Below are 22,127 nucleotides of genomic sequence, written 5' to 3'. Positions count from 1 at the left end.
CCAGCTGTTTTGTATATAAACACTCGAGTCATTGTGTACAGTAACCCAAACAGATAAAGATACCTAAATTATGTAATTATTTCCACACTCTGGTGGCAAAACTAACTCTTAAAAAAGTTTCAGTCTATCAGATTGTAATTTTGGTACACGATACGTTGCCTTAATCTGTTCACCCCCTACTGATTCTAACTTCGACTCTTGTTCCCCCATCACACTGAGCCTCTGACTCAAAGAATAGGAATTTAATTCCATATTATATATATATACAGCCCACCCACCCCGCCCTGAAAGACAAAACGCGCATATTTCATGAGAATGTAGATCTTTAACGAATTAACTTGCAGATTTGTATTTCAGTGTTTCTTTAAAAGACGTCGCTATAGGTCTAATGTTTTATACGTATTCTTTGCCTACAAAGGACTGAAATATTCACTAAATATATGAAGACTTTCAACAGTAAATCAGTGAACTATTTGTTTTTCGTCTTGGTCATTGCAACCTTGAATGAAGCAAGGAATAAAAAAAAAACTAGCCGTCTTGTACAAGCAGAAAAGCATTCTGTACTCCCGCCAGCTTCATAAGCAGGCCCTTTCAGAGGCTGAGAAAGCTTCGGACAACTTCGAGAGTTTGAGGCCCCTAGGTTCTGATTATAATGAAATCTGGTAACGAATCGAATACCAAAACAGGCACATGTAATTTAATATATAAAGATTTCAAAGACATCTAAATATATAGCAATAGTATTTTTGAGATCTAAAAATAAATGGAAATAAATGGTAAAATCCAAGGCAACTTAGTGGTTGAGGCCCCGCCCATATGGCCCTCCGACCTTCCTCCCCACCACCACCACCTTTTGGCTGGGTATTGTCCAAAGTAAGGCGTATTTCGACTTGCGAGGAATTAAGCCAAAGTCAGAGCTTAGCGGAAAATAATTGCGAAGTAAGTTTCGTACCGTGTAACTGAAGTCCTGCTGGCAGACTGGCTTTTTGTCAACAAATGAAGAAAAAAAAAATCTTGTTTAATATTTTACAGGAAATCAGATGAAATAAACATTATCATACCGTGTTTTAACTTTTGCACCAAAGTTGAGATCAGTTAAAAGCACGTAATATCCCTCACATATTCCTCGATAAACCTCCCTAGAACAGGTTCCGGTTTAACCCAACTAATACATGTACGGTACGGACCAAATCATTTCCAAAATCTAATTTGGTCCTTATCGAAGTATGAACCAAAACCGCTTCAGAATACTTCTTTATATAAATGGGGATTATATACGACTATATAATATATCCTAGAGTTTGGTTCAAAGTGTAATTTTTTTAAATTTCCAGGGATGAAGATTCTCGACATGATGTAAATTCAAGACCTGAAAGTGAAAGCTTGAATTTTAAAATAAAAAAATGAAAAAATGTCATCAGGACAAGATATATTTCCTGAAATTTCCCATGGTCATGACAATAATAACAAATATTCAAAGAAAAAAGTAAATGAACAAAACCTTTAATAACTTGGAGTGATTGTCCCTACTTCGATCATCACCGTCTGCCGTGACGAAAACATTTTTTCTAAGCTTCCAAATAAGAAGAAAATGATCAGCAAATAAATTGCTATGAAGAAAGGCAAAAACTGGCTTTCAGTTTGGGACTATACGCTGATTTTCTTTTTGCCAAGCTTTAAGAAATGTATGTGCTCATTTTCCTGTTTCCTAGATTTCTCTATAGCACTTTTAGCTTTTGTAGAACAACTTCCAATAGCGTGAAGTAAATAGGAATAATGCGCGTGTTTTGTTTATTCGTTACCAGAAAGCTACGCCAGGTATGCCGATTTGTAATGATTCAACAATCACCTCAGCACCTCATTAGGATAGTAAACTATTTTACTTGATAGGTGCTCATGTGATATTTACCGTCAAGATGCCAATACCATACACTTTCGCTTTCCATTCAGTGCAATAGCTGACATCGCTAAACCGGCAAATTCTTCGATCCCGTTCAATTCTTTATTCTCCCAGTCTATTCTTCATAGTTTGACGAGATATATAGGGCATCGATATTATTAAATAACTGAAACTAGATTTTTCCTTTTTCGTAAAAATATGCATGCTGATGAAACCACGCAAACCCGTGCAAGTTGAAGTTTTTGTTTTTAAAAAAAATTGATAAATTTTAAAAACATCAGGCCACATAATTATGCATACAAATATGCATACAAAGTCCAAAATATTCCCCCAAAAATGTGTGTATCAAATGTGTGTAACAATTGCTGTAGTTGGATATATCAGATCATCTATTTGTCGCCATGTGAAAAGAATAAATCTTGTGTTATTACGTTAAAAAAAATAACCTTCTTCAGAAGTCACCCGTTTCACTTGTCAAAGGTTGCTGTTTGGCACGAGTGTGGCCGCATAACCTAAAATGTACCATAACACTCTTGTTGACAGTTGTAAATGTGCCGACAGCGATGAATCCCATAACGCTCTTGTTGACAGTTGTAAATGTGCCGATAGCGATGAATCCCATAAGGTTCTTGTTGACAGTTGTGAATGTGCCGATAGCGATGAATCCCATAACGCTCTTGCTGACAGTTGTAAATGTGTCAATAGCGATGAATATCATAACGCTCTTGTTGACAGTTGTAAATGTGTCGATATCGATGAATACCATAACGCTCTTGTTGACAGTTGTAAATGTGTCAATAGCGATGAATATCATAACGCTCTTGTTGACAGTTGTAAATGTGTCGATAGCAATGAATATCATAACGCTCTTGTTGACAGTTGTAAACGTGTCAATAGCGATGAATATCATGGCCCCACCAGAGTAATAAAAGATTCCTAACCGTATTTGAGAGATATTTCATAGATGTACCATCAGTGATCTTAAACGTGCAGCAAAGCACGTTATGATAATATCATGGAAGGCAGATAGGTGTGCATGGAATGTCAAAATAATTCTTTTACTGTTGGTTTATCTGTCGGATCTTCGCACTTGTGACTATCTCCACGCGTCATTATGACTTCGGGTTTTGACAAGATAAATCGTGACAAAATATTTCATATTAAAAATAAAAATTTGATGAAACGGTACCCTAAAAACAGTCATTGCACGAAAACATTTTATCAGCTATATGAAGTCATCTTACTGATTCAACAGATATGCAAAAGATATCAATTGCATGTACGATTTCACAAATTTTCAGCAACCGGCAATCACTGGCATAAATCGTCTTTTTTTCTTTGCCCACAAGTACACCCTCTGAAAAATCCTGCCAAGAAGATGGTATGTTGTTGAATAGATTTCTACAAAAGCATTCGCTCCTGTTACCACAAGTCTAGCGCTAACATCCGGTCTCCACACAATATATGAATTAACCGATCAAATAAAGTGATCATGGACTTTTGTGTGTGTGTGTGTGTGTGATTTGGATTTTTAATGTAGCTTTTAAAAAATTCAGTCATATCGCTACGATGTCTACAGTGAGACAGTTTATAGTGATGTTCAACACTTGGGCATCATGTCGCAGACATGTAAAATCATGACACACCAAGTCATATTATCCTGAAACCAGGCCGACCAGTCCAAACACTCTAACCTCTTAATGCCGAGCGCGAAGTTAGGTAGATTCCAGTACCATTTTTTTAAAATAAGTCTTTGGTATGACTCGGCCGGGGTTTGAACCCGCGACCTCTCGCAATTGAGGCTGACACTCTAGCCACTTAGGCCACCGAGGCGGTCCACGGACATTTGAACGCACAACAGCTGAATACAGGAAATTTAAACAGGACAGTTTACTCACTAGTGAAATAAACACTACGACTTGCCTCACCTTTCATGTGTATTACTAATTATCAGCTGAACTAATCGCGAACTTTTGTCCCTTGTCTTACGGGTCAACACCTCTCACCTACTGTGAAACATATCATCTTAACTATGTAGGAATCGCGTAAAATCTAGCAAAAATTCATTTGTGGAATTCGTTTAAAGAATATGGTCACATTATCGAAGTGAGCTGCCTGACAATTAGAATTAATTCGGACAACGGTTCTCAAGCCAATTAAGTTATAAGCGAGGTTTTTCCTAGTACAAATACTGACAAAATTCGTTTCAAGATCATTAATCGTTTCGAACCAAAATTATTTTGTCACACTTTGTGACAGTGGTCGACACTTTTGACTATTTGCTGTTGAATAAAATTTGTCACATAGCCTCCCATACCATTAGGAACTTTTTGTGCTTGACCACTCTGTCATATTATCTTGACCACTCGGTAATTATCATGTTTCTGTGTCGTCTACGATGAGGATCCCAAAGGGTCGGACATAGCAGACACAATGTCCATTCATTCGTCTGAGATTAACTTTTGGATTAAAGATTTAAAAGGCAATATCCTGTTTGTATCAGTAGATCATCAAAATAATTTTCCCACAATGCATGGGGAGGGGGGACAATCCATATACATTTGAGGCCAAGGGCAGCAGAGGTAAAGCATGGGGGAGGGGGCATTCCTACAAGGAGGTCAAAGGTGTTAAGTCAGGGTGAACAAATGATTCAAGATCACATGAGTGGCAATATTTCATGTTTTTGGATCATTGAGTACAGTCTATTAGTAACAGATGTTTACCATGGGATATAACTATCGCTACTGATATCAAGGCATAAGGTCAAATTCAAGGCAGTGTACGTGTCTAAGAATTGAGATAAAACTTTAAACCAGATTCACGTGTCGTTCAAAGGGCTATTCGACGAGTCAGAGTTGTCTGCCAGCCCTTCGTACTGTAAATTTATGGTATTCAAGATTGGAACTGCGCAAATCTGGTTCATACGAAATGCTAGTGGACAAGTTTGAGTTGCCTGTCATCATTGTCCCATCTGCACGCAGCAACGCGCATATGTCCTCCTTTATATATATATATATATATATATATATATATATATATATATATATATATATATATATATATATATATAAAATCTTTTACCCCCTAAACTCTGACTTTCACCCCCACGTCACTGGCCTCCTTAAAAACTCGGCATATATGTTCATGGCCAGGCGCAAATGGGCAATGGGGTGGACTTACCTAACCACCACCACCACCGAATTTCAACTCAAAACATATTTTGGCCTGCAACAGTAAAACGTAACAGTTGACCAATACACATTTGCCCCACACCCACCCCCGGTAATTCTGCGGACGCCCCTGTATATGTACTACTTGACACTATGTTATGGGATACACTTTCATTCGAGTCACTAAAAGCAATCTTGGATTTCTTCCACATGAACAGCACTACTCAATTGGAAGAAGAAAAACAAGTGTTCAATTCATCAGTATGCGTACAACATCAAAATTTGTCTCAATGCATTCGGTGACATACACGAGCTCTATACGTTTATTTACCTCTATATGATGTATTAAGATGTACATGTACAAATCTACATTCATCTTACGATGGGTCATGTGACAAGGAATAGAGTCAGGAAGAAAATGATATAGTAATATAATAAATGGCAATGATGACTTAATAATTCACTGAATAAAGTTGCCAAAAATCGTTGACATGTTACTACCCTATTTTGGAACCGTATCTGAGTGAAAGAAAGTCCATTTCATCGATAAGGAAAGGACTCGAATGTTGTCTTGAAACATACCGTGAACACAAGGGTACACACTTTACGAGTAAACACACGGTAGACAAAAGGATACACACTTTACTAGTAAACATACAGTGGACAAAAGAGTACACACTTTATTAGTGTGTGTTTGATTTGGAATTTTTAACGTAGCTTTTTAACAATTTGTTCAGTCATATTGCTACGATGTCTGCAGTGTGGCAGTTTAGCATGATGTCCCACCAAGTCACATTATTCTGACACTAGGCCGACCAGTCCTAACACTAACCTCTTAACGCTGAGCGCCAAGCGAGGCAGTTGTTAGTACCATTTTTTTAAGTCTTTGATATGACTCGGCCGGGGATCGAACCCACGACCTCCCACATCCGATGCCACTTTATTAGTAAGCACACAGTAAAAAAAAAAACTGTCGTTTGCTATTAAACACGCAGTAGGCAAAAGAGTAAATGCTTTACTAGTAAAAACACAGTAGACAAAAGGGTACACACTATCAGTAAACATGCAGTAGAAAAACTATCGTTTGTTATTAAACATGCAGCGGACAAAATGGTTTACACTTTACTAGTAAATACGCATTAGACAAAAGAGTACATACTTTACTAGAAACACACAGTTGAAAAAAAAAGTGTACATGTGTTATTAGTTGTTGTTGTTGTTATAAGGTTTAACGCCATTTTCCAGCACAAGATAGGCTATACATGGCGGCCAGAATTAATGGTGGAGGAAGAACCCGGGAAAACCCCCAGAAAGAACCACAGACCCACGAGAAGCTACCGGCAAGCTATCTCACATATCCACATTGGCCGAGCCCGAGAATACGTTAGTAGTAATCACAAAGTAGAAAACCTATAGTTTGCTATTAAACGCCCAGTAGACAAAAGGGTATACACTTTACTACTACTGCTACTACTAATAATAATAATAATGAGGACTTTATATAGCGTCTAATCTTTAGAAGCTCTAAGCGTTTTACAACATTAGACAACACCTATAACATAAAAAACATATAATGATATGACTACAAAAAATAAACACCGTGAAATTAGAAAACATAAAAAACATGAAAATATGTAAGGTAGGAAACATGATTAGGTCTTTTAAGTTTGTTCTTGCAATCGAAATAAGTGAGTTTTAAGAGCACTCTTGAATGGGATCAGTGTCTTCGTGTCTAAGTTCAGTGGGCAATTCATTCCACGTTTCTGGGCCCTGGTATGCTAAAGAACATTGTCCATATGATTTCGTTTTCATAGTGGGAATAATGAGTAGGAGCGTAAGTATCTTGCTGGTGTGTACACATGGGTGAGGTCGGATAGGTATGAAGTCCGTCAGAGAACAAATTTTGTGTTTGATTCTGGATTGAATGGATAGCCAATGTAGGGGGTACAAAGCAGGGGTGATGTGTGCTCTGGTCGTGATTCTCTTAAGAATGATCTGACCAGCTGTGTTTTGAACCTGAAGTTTGTGGAGTCGATATCGAGATGAACCAGACATTGTTTTATTGATGAAGTTCAGTCCTTTAGCAGTCTAGAGTTTGGATCACTCATTACTAAAATTAGCACCTGAATCTTTGGTGCGGAATTGAAAGCACACGTTTCAAACACATGCAGGTCCAGAAAATGCCGCGGCTCATATCTTTTCCTCTACACAGAAGCTGACATCCAGGTTTCATCTATACTGATAAATATAGCTTTGATCATGAGCGCTCAAAAATTTTAAGTTATCGAATTTTTAATATCATGGTGTTTGCATAGGTTTACTATGGGAACTGAATTAGTACCGTGAGTCCTATATTTCTCGTCTGCTTGGCTGAAGTAGCGTGTGCTTCTGGAACACCAGTGTAACATCCCAATTGCTGAACTCGTTACAAAGAGAATGTTATCTACGTAATAAATGGTTCCCACATCTAGACGGCGAAAAGAAAACCAAAGTATTCCGAATGATAACTAGGTTTCTTAAGCACGTCCACTACATACGGACATGTCGCCATTTACCTACAACCCAAGTTACGTACCTGTAAGCCTGGATCTGAGACTGTATGGTAAAACCTTGAGTTGTTCCACTCGTAAACAGATGGAAACTACTCCGTGCAATTGACATGTCGTCGCTTGACAATCATGCTGATCAATTAACCAATCAGCAAGCGTAAATTAGACACACCTCCAGCCATTGCTTTCATTCGCCATTTTCATGCGACAAGCTGCTTGTGGCAAAAATGAATTGATTATGATAAGTATTTACAAATTTGGCAATGATCTGTCGATTTCTCGATCGATAACGGCGAAAAGAAATTAGTGCGAGCCTTGTAATTCTGACAGTCGATATACAGATCATATAAATTGAGGAATATATTTGTTCCTTTCCCGAAACATAGACAAAATTTCGATGGATGAAGATTTTCATATGGTTACGTGTACGATCAGCTGAATATGGAAACAATTGGTGGAAACTACAACGGGTTTGTTTATATAAAGGTATGTCGAAAATCATGTCCCGTCGATGGCTTGAAGAAAACAAACCCTACAAATTCAAAATGAAAAATATATGTAAAAATAAACTTTTCTCGAATTTGGATGGAGAACACCCTAACTCTCGGGCTTTAATGTATATTATTTTTCTTGTATAGGAAGCATTGAACCCCAGGGTGCATTATTTTAAATATTAATTTAGTTATACGCCGCGTGTAACTCAATGTAAAATTTTATGTGGCAACAAGTAAAATACAGATCAGTATATAATCTTTTATTTTTTAGCAATAGTCACCTCAGTCTCGATTTAATGCAATGGCAGAATGCTACAAACGGGCAAGGAGAGAAAATTACAATGCTGGTGGTTCTTGTACGATCGAAAGAAGAAACATTTTACTAATGGGACTGGTTTGGGGTTTTATTTGTATCCTCGTCACCAAAATATCTCGAAACTACTTGATAAAGAGACTCTCAACAGAGATATGATTTGAGGAAAAGACGGCAACATTGTAGACTCATCTGTGTGTGTGTGTGTGTGTGTGTGTGTGTGATGATAATATATACAGAATGCGTTCAATCCAGAATGACACTTGGTTGTTGTTATTTGAGATTACAGTGGTAGTCTAGTTGGTTGAGAGTCGGATCTATGTGATACCCGCCCAGACCAGTCCGGGTCAGCTGCATCAGTGTGTTCTTGGGAAACACACTTCTTCCTCCCACCCCTCCACCACCGCCCGATTTCCTCATCATGATAAAGGCAATAATGTGCTGAATATACGGTTAAAATACCACCTACCAAGCAACTTCAAGCCTCATTAGACAACATCACTACTGAAATACATTCACCCAGACAAAATAAAGATGAGCCTAATTAGTAAAGAGTACCGCTTCACAATACCTAGTGATCAAAAGGTCAGATAGAAGTCCGTCTCCATAAAGTGCTAGTCAAAGTGTATAATCCTTCATCATGACTAACTACACCAAATGATGGTAAGACATATCAAGTACGGGTCAAGCCAAGCAAGATGGGTATTTATCTTGTATTTGGTGTGATACTCATCACAGGATTCATATGCCAATAAGATAAACCTTGCTTAAGATTAATGTGCTTGGGCGTCTTTTATTTTTGGACATCATTAGTGTCTACTGAACGCTAGTATTAATTACACTCAAAATGGAAACCTTACTCATGATAAATTCACTTTGCTAAACGGCTACAATATCATTTTTCCTAACGACTGTCTGTATGTCGGTCTCATTTTAGATGTCTTTTACTTTGCCTATTATTGCACAGCATAATCGATTTCCAGCTATTCGTGTATTTATAGGACACAAAATACCACACCGACCTCCACGACACCCTATCTGAACGGACGCACGAACAAACGATGAGGGTGGCACTCTATGTAATACAATACTCATGATGAGGTGTACAAATTAAATATATACATCAAATGTTTACATACAAATAAAGTATATACATCAAATTTTACATACAAATAAAGTATATACATCAATTGTTTACATACAAATAAAGTATATACATCAAATGTTTACATAATTCCCATATATTATAAAAGCTCCTTATCAAAGGATCACGTGTTTTACCAAGTAATGGATGTCGGACTTGCCAGAAGGTTTCTCTGTTAATATAGAGAAACCGCAAGTCCAAGAAGAGGCTTACATAACAACAACTGCATTTCTTTCCCGCATTTAAGGCAATTCATATTTGTTGTAAATCAAAAGGAGTTTTGCAGAAATAGCACATAACAGTTACTTATAATCGTGGATCCCCGCATATAGGGGCAAGGGAGGAGGGAATTTCCCCGCACCCTGGATTTCACCTTTAAACATGTTTTGGCCTACATCCGTAAAACTTAATAGTTTACCACTATATCTTCGCCGCCCCCCATCCCCACCCCCCAAACACCAAAATAACAAATAAATAATTCTCCTGATTATAATATTTTCCACTGCAAAATGGAATATTAAATAGAAATTTGACCATAAATGCAAGAAATATTGAAAGAAATATAAAGTTTGTGAATGTAACTTCAAAGATGTATAGAAAGAAAATCCGTACTCTTAGATTATTCGTCTATTTTTCTGCAACCACAATGAAAATTCCACATAATCTTGGCAATATATATACTCTTGTTCAGACTGCATGAAGCATAAAGCCAGAATTATGGGTTCCGTGTTCTCCAAAACGAGACAACGTAGCCAGATATGGGCTATTTGTCGAACATTGCAATACATATGGACAAAGTCACATGATCGATAAATGGCGTGCTTAAGTAAAAGGACTGTATTCATATAAATTCTTGGATTTCTTATCTTATAAAAGCATCTCGCCAAGCTGTCCTGTGATTTAATGTTTTGTCGGTTATTTTTTTTTTCTTCTTTCATTTACGGTCAAAAGGGCGAGCATTGCTTTCATGTGCAACACAAATTTGGAGAAAGAAAACCCCACTCATTGCACATGACAGATCCAAAACGTAATTAAGTCCTCTAAATAAAACGTATATCACATTGACGACGTTAAGTCCTCAAAATAACGCTCATAACACATTGACGTAGTTAAGTGCTCTAAATAACACGTATACCACACATTGACGAACTCCCCCCCAAAAAAACACTTATACCACATTGACGAAGTCCTCTAAATAGCACGTATAACACATTGACGAAGTGAAGTCCTCTAAATAATACGTATAACACATTGACGTAGTAAAGTGCTCTCAATAACATGAATAACACATTTGCGTAATTAAGTCCTGTAAAAAAAAACATGTACACCACATTTATGTAGTTTAAGTCCTCCAAATAAAACTCATAGTACATTGATGTAGTTATGTCCTCTAAATAGCACGTATACCACATTGACATAGTTAAGTCCACTAAATAACACGTATAGCACAGATGCAGTTAAGTCCTTTAAATAAAACGTATACCACATTAACGTAGAAGTCCTCTAAAAACATGTATAACACATTGACGTAGTTAAGTCATCTAAATAACACGTATTGCATGCTTTGCTGAGCACACCCCCAAACCTCACAAGTTTTACAAAATTTCATTAAAAAGAGTACAAGTGTAAACGTCTACTTTATCACAAAACGTAAAATACTGATTTTATTGGAAGATACTACAGAATTGTCACATGACTTTGAAATGTATTCCGATGCCTCAGCCTTACTGCCTTTGCTTCGCATAACATCACATATGGACATCAAAACGGTGTTGTTTGTGTTACAGAGAGAAAAATTGTATAAGCTATCTGCGCCAATATTGTGGACAGAAAGATTGACGTACTCACTGACACAAGGTCGGACCATTTAATGTTCGGGGATGATGGGGGTGGTACAATTTTACCCCAAAAAAATTAAAACAGCTAAAACTATAATATTTTTGGCTCTGATTTATCGAAAGAATAAAACACTGCTATATCCATTACAATAGGCGACAAACAGTATCAATCTTCAGTTAACATACCGTTGGAAATCGCTTACAAGTCGATCCAAACAGCAAACTGCACAATCCTAGCTCTGCCATGGTATAATATGTGCCAGCAGATCTGCGTTTGTTTAGTTTGTTAGGATTTGTCAGTACAACAAACAACACAGACCATGATCTGCCGGTGCACTATGCGACAGTATATCAGGATATATGTTGTTTGCGTTTGGACTCGACTTGTAAGCGATTATTTCGTACATTGATTCTTGCGGCGATGAGGTCAGTTTTCCAGTAAAAATAGAGTTAAACTAAATTAATGTGATATTAGTATTCCAAATGTGTATTCATGCTCTGCTGTGTAGGCTGATGAGAGAAAACCTGGTTGTATTAATGAGATCGTCGTTATTAATACCACCTTTTTCCAACAGCCCATCACCGTTGTCGATAGTCCTACCTGTAAGACCCGACGCTGATATTTATGTTGTGTGCGTCAGGGTCTTACAGCCTAACTAATGGCGCTGTGTAGTGTGTTTTTGATGTCAACTAACATCGTTACAAAAGTAAAATTTTCAGGAATATTTCACACAACTGACAACTAAAATAATGACGCTTTTCTACAAAGCAAAGTTATATTGTTTTAGTCAGACTTTACTTACTATGATGCCTTTTCTCTAATAAATTCAAATTCTCACAAAAGAAATGGACCCGTTTTCAAGTTTCTTTGGCCTACTTTTCATTGGGCTGGAAAGCAATGAAAGCCGAGAATGCCGAAATCGGATAAAGTCGAAAAATTATTTTTTAACGAAACGAATAAAAAATATTTTATGTCTATTTCAACTGTAAGCAACGTTTCGTTTCGTTCAAGAAACATACCCTAAATATCAACCTACTTAAACTTACTTCGGCATACCTCGACTACCGTCGCATTGCAACAAATTCAAATGTATGTCAACGGAACGTGAAAATGCATCCATTTGCTAGTGTCATATTTTCATTCCACCAGGATAAAGACAGCACAGTAAGTATATTAATTACACATAAATTAGTGGAAAAATGTCGATATTGGCTGCCAAATGTGTGAGATGTTCCTGAAACTTTGATTACTCATTCCGATGTCAACGACATCGGAACACACTATACAAGGCCGTTATTTGGACAGTAAGACATAGCACCTCAACAAAATCAAAAATGTGCTATGTCTTACATGTAGGACTACGTTGTCGATAGTCTGTCTCGTAAACACCCAACACTTTGCACTCCATGGCCTCTAACATTTTTTTTCGGGACGTTATCGGATATGTACAGAACGCTTTACTTAAGTGCCCATCAGGGGATATTATCTTCAGTATTTTCATGCTTTTCAATGGAGCTGACCGCATGTACTTATCTGCCTGCACTTTGAAACAAGTGAGCAAATATGTACTTTCATCTTTTTTCCATCCTAGCCCCCCCCCCCCCGCCTTTCTCCCAGCTGATATCTAATTTAATCCGATAATTTTGACATTATTTCAGCCAGTTACATTTTGCCTTGAATACCGAGTAGTAGTCAACTTGGAAACTTGAACGCGCCATGCCTACAGCTAATGAAAACCAATGAAAACTTGACCACGCCATGCCTCTAACTAATGGAAACCAATGAAAACTTTATCACGCCATGCCTATATCCAATGGACACCGAGGAAAACTTGACCACGACATGCCTATCTATGATGGACATCGATGAAAACTTGACAACGACATGCTCTTATCCTATGGAAACCAATGGAAACTTCACTCATACCATCCCAAAGTCTATTTACTAAGTAAAATGTCATTTTCTTCTTATGACTAAAACTTCCCTCACAAAACACAATGCGATTCCGATTTGAAGCTTTAGGTGAAAGGATTAAATCACCGTCGCATCTATAATATTGTTTGTCCTGGATAGTTGGCTGAACCTTAGCTGCGTTTTTAATAATAATGAAAGCTGTTTTCACAGATAAGATAAATGAATGAACAATTAATTACTGCCCAGCATGATGGCTAAAAACATGTTACTAACGTACAAAAGTAAACAAATGTACGTCAGTGAATGGCGTGATCAGCGCGTTGCTCACTTAATTTTTTTATTCTTCCATGTAAAAAAAATTAACAGTTTTATGTGCATGTATACGCACTAATGCACAATGTGCATCGTAGGGTTAGCGGACATATGGAGAAAGACGGCTACCTATTCAGCTTTTATGCAACATTGCTTGTAACGGATTATCTTATTAAGCGTTAATTAGGTGTCTTGCAAAGTTAGACACGCGTGAATTTTTTTTTACACAGTTTGGAGAGAGATTCATCATTTCATTTTGTTCTAAGGTTCATAAAAAAAAATCGTGCCAATTCCAGCTCTAGCTGTAACGGGACGGATTAAAACGCGTTTGCACAATTTCGTTCGTACTTCTTGAGTTTATATGAGTGTTGTAAACTTCGGATTTTTGTGTCTGTATTATTTATTCTTGAAGAAAATGAGTCCCACGCTCCCTACATGCACGCTAGAGGCTAGATGATCATTCTAAAGCCTTAACTCTGTCCTGGAAGGAAGATATGGCTTTATAATCGAGAGCCCTTGTGTCAAGCTGAAGATCGAAACGGAGACAAATGTTGACTTCAGAACGCCCAGACATAGATATGTAGGCCTACATACAGTGATCGTGGGTTTTTCTTTTATCAGAGTACTCCTGTATTTTTTGGCTAGAGGCGCATTAGATGCAGTAAAAGCTTCTATTTTCTTTTGCTGTGTACAAATTACTTTCAAACATTTTTCTGAAAGTTTCTTTTAAAATAGTTTATAAAATAGACTGATGTGTAAAGTATAAAATTCAGTAGCTGTATCATCATCTCTCTTCTTCCTGCTTAATCCAGGTGACGAATTATTTGGCGCATATAGCAAAATCCTTACGGCTCTAACTCACGATCCGAGTTGCGTCTTATCAACAGCAGACATCTTTACAAAATACGAAAGCAACTGAGAAATGTGTACTTACCCTCTGTACTGTGAGGGGCTGTCCGAATTCACGGCCCCCTTGCAAACGAAACCCCCAGGGGATGTCCCCACTTGGTTTCTGAAGCCAGATCGTCTCCATGGGGCTCCGAGATTTCCCGTCAGCCACGGGATCGGGATGCTGGAACAGACAGAAAATCAGACTTTTAACAAGAGAGAGAAAATGGCACAACCGACAGGATTCTAATTTTAGAAAGGATAGTTTCCATGGTAACTAAACCCATGAAGTGTTCTGTGTTTGGTAGCAGATGGGGATTTTGTGGTTCTTAGCATGTGGAGGAGATAACTGTTCTGCCTAGCCATGCACCTTGCCAGAACTCGGGATATTCACTCAGGTAAATACGAATACATGTCGTATTGCACACAATGGTCGTGCCTTTCATCTGATCTAAATGTGAAACAAAAGAGACATCAAAATTTGTTTGATGTTAATCTATCCTAAAGGATTCCAATTCATGGGAAAGATTGTGTTTACTCCCAAGTCCTGACAAAAGAATAGGACTTGTCTGTATCACTATAAACAACATAAACTGATGAAAACTGGCTCTGTACATACAGTTTACAGTAAACAGGGAGACTGAGGAATTTCAGTTATGCTACAAATGTAGATAGTTGTTGTTGTTGTTGTTGTGGGGTTTAACGCCATTTTTCAGCACAAGATAGGCTATACATGGCGGCCAGTATTAATGGTGGAGGAAGAACCCGGGAAAACCCCGGAAAGAACCACCGACCCTCGAGAAGCTACTGGCAAGCTTTTTCACATACCCACATTGGCTGAATCTTAGACTCGAACCGCCGCAGACAGAGGTGCCAATGTAGATAGTATTTTTGTCGTCATGAGCAGCACTTCTACTTTAACACTTGTAAATGTTTGTTTCCGATGCTTAGTGCAAGGCGAACACTTTGTCCGAGATGCATTCTCCAGTGCTCATCGAGTCACCTGTTGGTACAAATCAAGACAAACTCGAATTTAACTTACTGTTTTACGGAAAAGGAATTGTGTTGGAAAATACATACGGGTTTCATTTTTGCAACAGACAGACAGATTTTAAACCAATATATTTGCCACTAACACCGACAAACATCGTTTCTGACAAATGACTCCGACCGCTCAGCTCAGATATTTTTTTTTTTTTTTAGTTTTTTTTTTTTATCTAACGCGAATAATCCCGAGGGGATTGTGATACTACTATACTATGTCCAGTTAGATGGGCCAAGTTGACCGACATGGAAAAATGGTAATGTGAAGAAAATCATAGACTGGGTAGAGGCACCTCGACCCGCCTAGCCCACTCGTTTAATCCGATACTTTACTGTGATTTTATTACCAAAGTGTGTTTTATCCTATATTTTTATTGATAACTTCTACACAGAGTACTTTTTGGTGAGCATGTGCATATATTGCACAGTACTCAACCGTGAGGAGGTCATTATGACTGCATTTAAAATGCAACTTTTATCTCCGGAATAATTTTCTACATACACATCATAAGTAAGTATTGTTACGGAAACTTCTTATCTCTTATGTAATGCACAACATAACACTCCACTGATTACTTATAGTATATAGTAATTTACTTACATTATAGTATATAGTAATTATTTGTCATCTTAAGTGCCACAAAACGTGTGCCGTCGATTGCAAATTGAAAGAGATGAAGCAACGGTTCTCCCATGACTGAATCAGCACCAGGAATAAATGACGTGATGCTATTTTTAATTTGATCGGTGTAACACAAGTTTATGTCCACGTTACCTGCAGAAGAATGTATCCGAAAAGGAATCAAACTCTGTTTCCCTAATTTCACGGCAGAAATCGGAGAATACAATTCAAATCAATGAGATGCCGACTTGTATCTTTGTATGTCCGCCTCTGTGATAAAAATGTACACAAGAAACACCACATAGATCATACACTGTGTTTATCCATTACAACAGTTATTTTCCACGATACTAGTGTACGCGTTCAGAAATTGTGACCCTTATTCCAGTTCGTCAAATAAACTTTACTCCTTGTTCAACTGAAAATGAATAAATCACTTATAATCAGAACACGGTCTTCTTGTAAATGTTACCGAGTCTATTCTATGTCCGTTCGTGTGTTAACTAACAAGTGAAAAATGCAAGTCCCTTGCACGAAATACCGTAGAGAACGTAAGGCATTTCCTATAATAAAATACACAGCTAAGAGCCTTTTATACCGATAACTTTACGCGTCCGGTGTGATTATTGTTTAAATGTGGATGAAAGAGCGCTTGGATCCTAGTCTATACCTCATATTGTTAAGAAAACAAAGTCCACCTTTTAAATTTGAAGGAAATGATTGGCCATTTTGCGGGGTTGCTGTTTGGCTTAGGATACATAATACTCTGCAATGGAGGGGAATATGTGACATTTTTACCGTAAACGTGATTTGTGAATGAAACCTAAACACTACTTTAATTGTTCAGGTTTATTGGTATTATACACAATTTGGCGACGGGTTGCTAAGTTCGAAGAAGGTGAGATTGTATTCACAGTCAGAGATCGTATGGCTCAAAATTCATAGATGCACACTTCTATTGTAGCTAACCCTGAATGACCCTGAATGTTTTTCACATTAAATATAAACACAGAAGGATATTCACGTTCGATTTTTGCATTATTTGCACTGCGACAGTATTCTTAGATCCAATTTTGAAATGTGATATCTTGAAATATAATAAGTCATCAAACAGTAGGTTAAACAGTGCGATGGTACTCGCAATCCAGTATAAAACTATACAAGAGTCTGATAAATAATTCTGAGACAACAACAATACAAGAGTATGATACCCAGTTGAGAGATAACAGCCCACAAGAGTATGATACCCAGCTGAGAGGTAACAGCCTCGTATGATTTTGATACCCAGCTGATAGGTAACAGCCCCACAAGAGTATGATACCCAGCTGAGGTAACCGCCCCACAAGAGCTTGATACCCAGCTGAGAGGTTAACAGCCTCGTAAGATTTTGATACCCAGCTGAGAGGTAACAGCCCCACAAACGTTTGATGCCCAGCTGAGAGGTAACAGCCTCGTAAGAGTTTGATACCCAGCTTAGAGGTAACAGCCCCACAAAAGTTTGATGCCCAACCGAGAGGTAACGGCCCCACAAGAGGATGATACCCAGCTGAGAAGTTGTTGTTGTTGTGAGGTTTAACGCCATTTTTCAGTACATGATAGGCTATGCATGGCGGCCAGTATTAATGGTGGAGGAAGAACCCGGGAAAACCCCGGGAAGATCCACCGCAGCTGAGAGGTAACAGCCTCGTAAGATTTTGATACCCAGCTGAGAGGTAAAAGCCCAAAAAAATCATGATACCCAGCTGAGAGATAACAGTATCACAAAAGTATGATACCCAGCTGAGAGACAAGAGCCTCTCAAGAGTTTGATACCCAATTGAGATGTAACAGCATCACAAGAGTTTGATGCCCAGCTGAGAGACAACAGCCCCAGAAGAGTAGCATACCCAGCTGAGACACAACTGCCTCACAAGAGTATGATACCCAGCTGAGAGATAACAGCCTCACAAGAGTATGATATCCAGCTGAGAGACAAGAGCTTCACAAGAGTTTGATGTCCAGCTGAGAGATAACAGCCCCACAAGAGTTTGATACCCAGCTGAGAGACAAGAGCCTCACAAGAGTTAGATGCCCAGCTACGAGACAACAGCCTCACCAGAGTCTGATATCCATCTGAGAGGCAACAGCCACACAAGAGTATCATACCCAGCTGAGAGACAACTGCCTCACAAGAGTACGATACCCGACTGAGAGTAACGGCCTAACAAGAGTTTTGAAATCCACTGATACAGCATCCGTACATGAGTATGACACCCAGTTCAGAGACAACAGCCGTACAAGAGAATGACACCCAATTCAGAGGCATCAGCCATAGAAGAACATGATACCCAATTCAGAGGCATCAGCCATAGAAGAACATGATACCCATTTCAGAGATAACATCCACATACGAATGTTGTACCGAATTCAGAGATAACCATACAAGATTATGATGCCCGTGGAATATGACCATGATTATATTAAATGCGGTGTAAAATAAAATTCATTCGTAAACAAATTATCGAAAGGGAACAGTTTGCCGATTTTTTCGCTACACGCTTTTTTATCCATTTAAAAGCGACTTAATTGTATTAATATGGGTCTTATTAACGATATCTACTGAATTTATTAATTAGTATCCTAGGAAATTTATAACTATTTTTTAAGCCATAATATAATTTTACTGCAACGTCACCGTTAGCTTTTCTACAGCAACACCAGCATTATCAAAATCAAGTAGGTGTGCTAAAGGATAGTTTTATTATAAGACTCAGTGAAACAATTCAGTTTATGGCCTAATTTTAGAATATGCATCTCGTGTTTACCCCATCCAGGCGACATGATATTACTCCGACAAGTGACAAATTCTGATTTTATTATTTGTTTTACATTTTGTTTTTACAAAATCGGTGAAACGGGTAAAGTTACGGCCTGAAGCAGGTCATATATTCCAAGCTGTATCTAGGCTCGGACATTGACCCCAAACCAACGGCAATATGGTGACAAGTTGATGTCGATTCCTATTATAAGACACGTTGATTTTAGTGAAAATAGTGCTGACCTATCCAAGATTAGGTGCATGAGAATGCATAAGAAATGAAATAATACATCAACCGGGGTAATCGCAATAAAGTAAATCGGAATTCAATATACAACTCAAAGTAGCACAACCACTTTAGCAATTTACACGGAAAGCAGAATTTCAGAGAGAGAGAGACAGGACAGATACAGAGGGACAAAGACAGAAATAGAGAAACATCGATTTCCCTCGGTCACGGTTAACATTAGTAAAAGAAGGACATTTGATAATTGAAAAAGTAGCACCCAAATACATTAAAAACAAAAGTACACTATGCACTATAGATTACTCTCACGTCCAAGAGTAGGACACAAAGCATAAAATTGTTTCTGTCGAATAAGAGTACCTTATTATTTGAAATACTGATCCAAATTATTCAAAAGAGTCATTAGACTTTTTGGGAAATCTACATCACAATTATTCGGGCTTGGTGATACATTTGTCATAACGAGTCCAGTTATAATGACTGCATGGCGAAAGTTCAGAAAGTACAAGTTGATGAAAAATATACAATTATCTCAAACACGCGAATGACCAAAACCTATAAACTATGCCAAACGCGCGCGCACACACACTAGCTCGTCAAGGTCAACGAGTTACGTTGACCCCCAAAAATAGAACACGATGTCCGTGAAAGAGAACGTTAACTTTAACGCAGGGGTGTCAAACTCAATCGCTCAGCGGGCCAAAACTCAAATCACACGTAAGGTTGCGGGCCGAACAGGATAAACATTCAATAAGCGGAAAATTAAACCTTTTTTTAAACATTAATATAAATTAAAACAGAAAAAAAGTTTTAATAATAAAAAATCATTGGCATACCCATTTTCGCTCTTATGCCAATTTGTCAGAGCTGGATGTTTGGCAAGGCTGCTAATTAGGGAATTTGATTTGCACTTTATATCGCAGAGCCATTAAAAAATATTTTTGCCTAAAATTCTCTCTCGGGCCGGATATAATTGTACGCCTGGCCTGATGTGGCCCGCGGGCCTTGAGTTTGACACATGTGCTTTAACGCAAGCATTAACAAAAAAGGACTTGTCGTGCTTAGCTAGCGGGGCATGCACTCTCCAAATAACCCAGGAATTAAAGGACACTATACTTTTAAATTCCCGAGTGTGTGTGTGTGTCTGTGTGTGTGTGTGTGTGTGTGTGTGTGTGTGTGTGTGTGTGTGTGATTTGGACTTTTAACGTAGCTTTAACAATTTTTCAGTCATATCGCTACGATGTCTGCAGTGTGGCAGTTGACAGTGATGTCTAGCACTGGGGCATCATGCCGCAGACACGTAGCATAATGTCCCACCCAGTCACATTATCCTGACACCAGGCCGACCAGTCCTAACACTATCCTCTTAATGCTGAGCGCCTAGCGAGACAGCTGTTAGTACCATTTTTGTAAGTCTTTGGTATGACTTGGCCGGGGTTCGAACCCACGACCTGCCACTTCCGAGGCGTACGCTCTAAAAACCGAAGGAGGAACTGTTTTAATTCGAAAGGCATGGCACTTAACCGACACTAAAAAGTAATTCATATTTTGACTGGAAAAAAGGTTGTTAAGTTAAGATTAGGTGTATTATTGAAACAGCCTCAACTGACGAGAGTCAAAGAAAGAACCTAAATCTACATCTTACAGCGATCAAACTGAACTCAGTTTAAAAATACAATTCTTTTCTCCTCGACATTAATTGCTCATTTTTATATTTCTAAAACATCAGTTCAAGCAAGCAACCTGTGAAAATGGTATTATCCAAAACGTACAACGGTAAATTATTATGTCAGTGGATGACTTTTGCTGACTTACAAGTGTGTTGCGTTTCTAGCTGCACGAACAATCGATGATCTGACAAACATATCCATAATCAAGGTATCGTTGTGGTGGTTGCAGTTTATAAAAAAGTACATACCAGATCTATCGCAACAGATGTAAGGGGAGTTTAGACGAAACGAAAAGTAGTAAAGGAATTATACAACTATGGCACAGGCTGTAAAAAAGAAAACTAGAAAAACAAGATATCGCTGTAGAAAAAGCTAAAATTAGCTTTTGAAGTTTCCAGATTCAAACATGATTTTGTTCTATAGTTTATTATCTAGACTGAGTTCGCAGATATCAAGATACAGGCAGTACACCCCCACCGTGATGGGGGTGGCTCAAAAAGCCTTGGCATTTGCAACGTTTAAAAATGCATTTGATGTCAATCACATACGCTAGAGCGTGGTTTTCCAGCATATAATAACGTTCCATGGAGCTCTTGTTTATAGTTATGATCCTAGTGGCAATGACCGATTTAGTTCTATTCAGATATACTCGGGCACCTTCAATGCGAACACAGCGGCAAGAAGAAATTATCAGACGTCATCGCTTGATGGGATTTTCCAGAACTTGAGCCAATAACAACTACTTTATCGGGTTCGAATCCGGGTCCAAACATGTGTAAAGGAAAGAGGTTGTTTCCCCCCGGATCTCGGGTATTTTCCACAGACCATCCTAATCCGGAACAAGGTCCATTGAACTTGTTTAGCACAAGTGGAAGGCGGAATCCACGGAAATATGCAACCGCCGAATCTACGTGAAATACGACATGGCTTTGTTTTCCTTCCATGTCATTAATTTGAATTTTATTAAGCTTGGTTAAGTGGACTTACCAACATCTAAACATCAAAAAATCTTATGCGTGTTCAAATCGTATCCTATTTTCTCCATTTCTAAGAGTACACATCCTAACGTTTGGGCAAACAAACAATTCAAACATTAGGTTTGTTGGCATGATTTGGAATAACCGCGTATGGGGTCTTGAAAGTTCGATTCAGATAGCAATCCCACCTTTTCATCCAAGAGAGCCGGGGGCGGGAACATATACTAAAATGCAAGAGGAAAAAAGA

At 38.2% G+C, this 22,127-nt stretch overlaps 1 protein-coding gene across 7 annotated transcripts in view; it reads right to left on the bottom strand.

Moving 5' to 3' along the window:
- The window catches only part of LOC149803315 (uncharacterized), a 58,805-nt gene that overhangs the window by 36,176 nt on the left and 502 nt on the right, over positions 1-22,127 (bottom strand). For 6 of the 7 annotated variants that reach the window (XM_089953016.1, XM_089953014.1, XM_089953018.1 and 3 more), the window contains one exon: positions 14,570-14,707. In XM_089953016.1, the coding sequence (XP_089809142.1) occupies positions 14,570-14,668 (99 nt within the window). In that variant the 5' untranslated portion in view covers positions 14,669-14,707. Of the gene's footprint in view, positions 1-14,569; positions 14,780-22,127 lie in introns of those variants that run through there. The other variant, XM_089953017.1, reaches the window with a different exon arrangement.

This window comes from Sinohyriopsis cumingii, chromosome 3 (genome assembly GCF_028554795.1).
Source record: "Sinohyriopsis cumingii isolate HCF-2022 chromosome 3, ASM2855479v2, whole genome shotgun sequence".
Classification (NCBI taxonomy): domain Eukaryota; kingdom Metazoa; phylum Mollusca; class Bivalvia; order Unionida; family Unionidae; genus Sinohyriopsis; species Sinohyriopsis cumingii.
The sequence above is the reverse complement of the archived record's forward strand: the minus strand, read 5'-3'. Positions and strand labels throughout refer to the sequence as shown.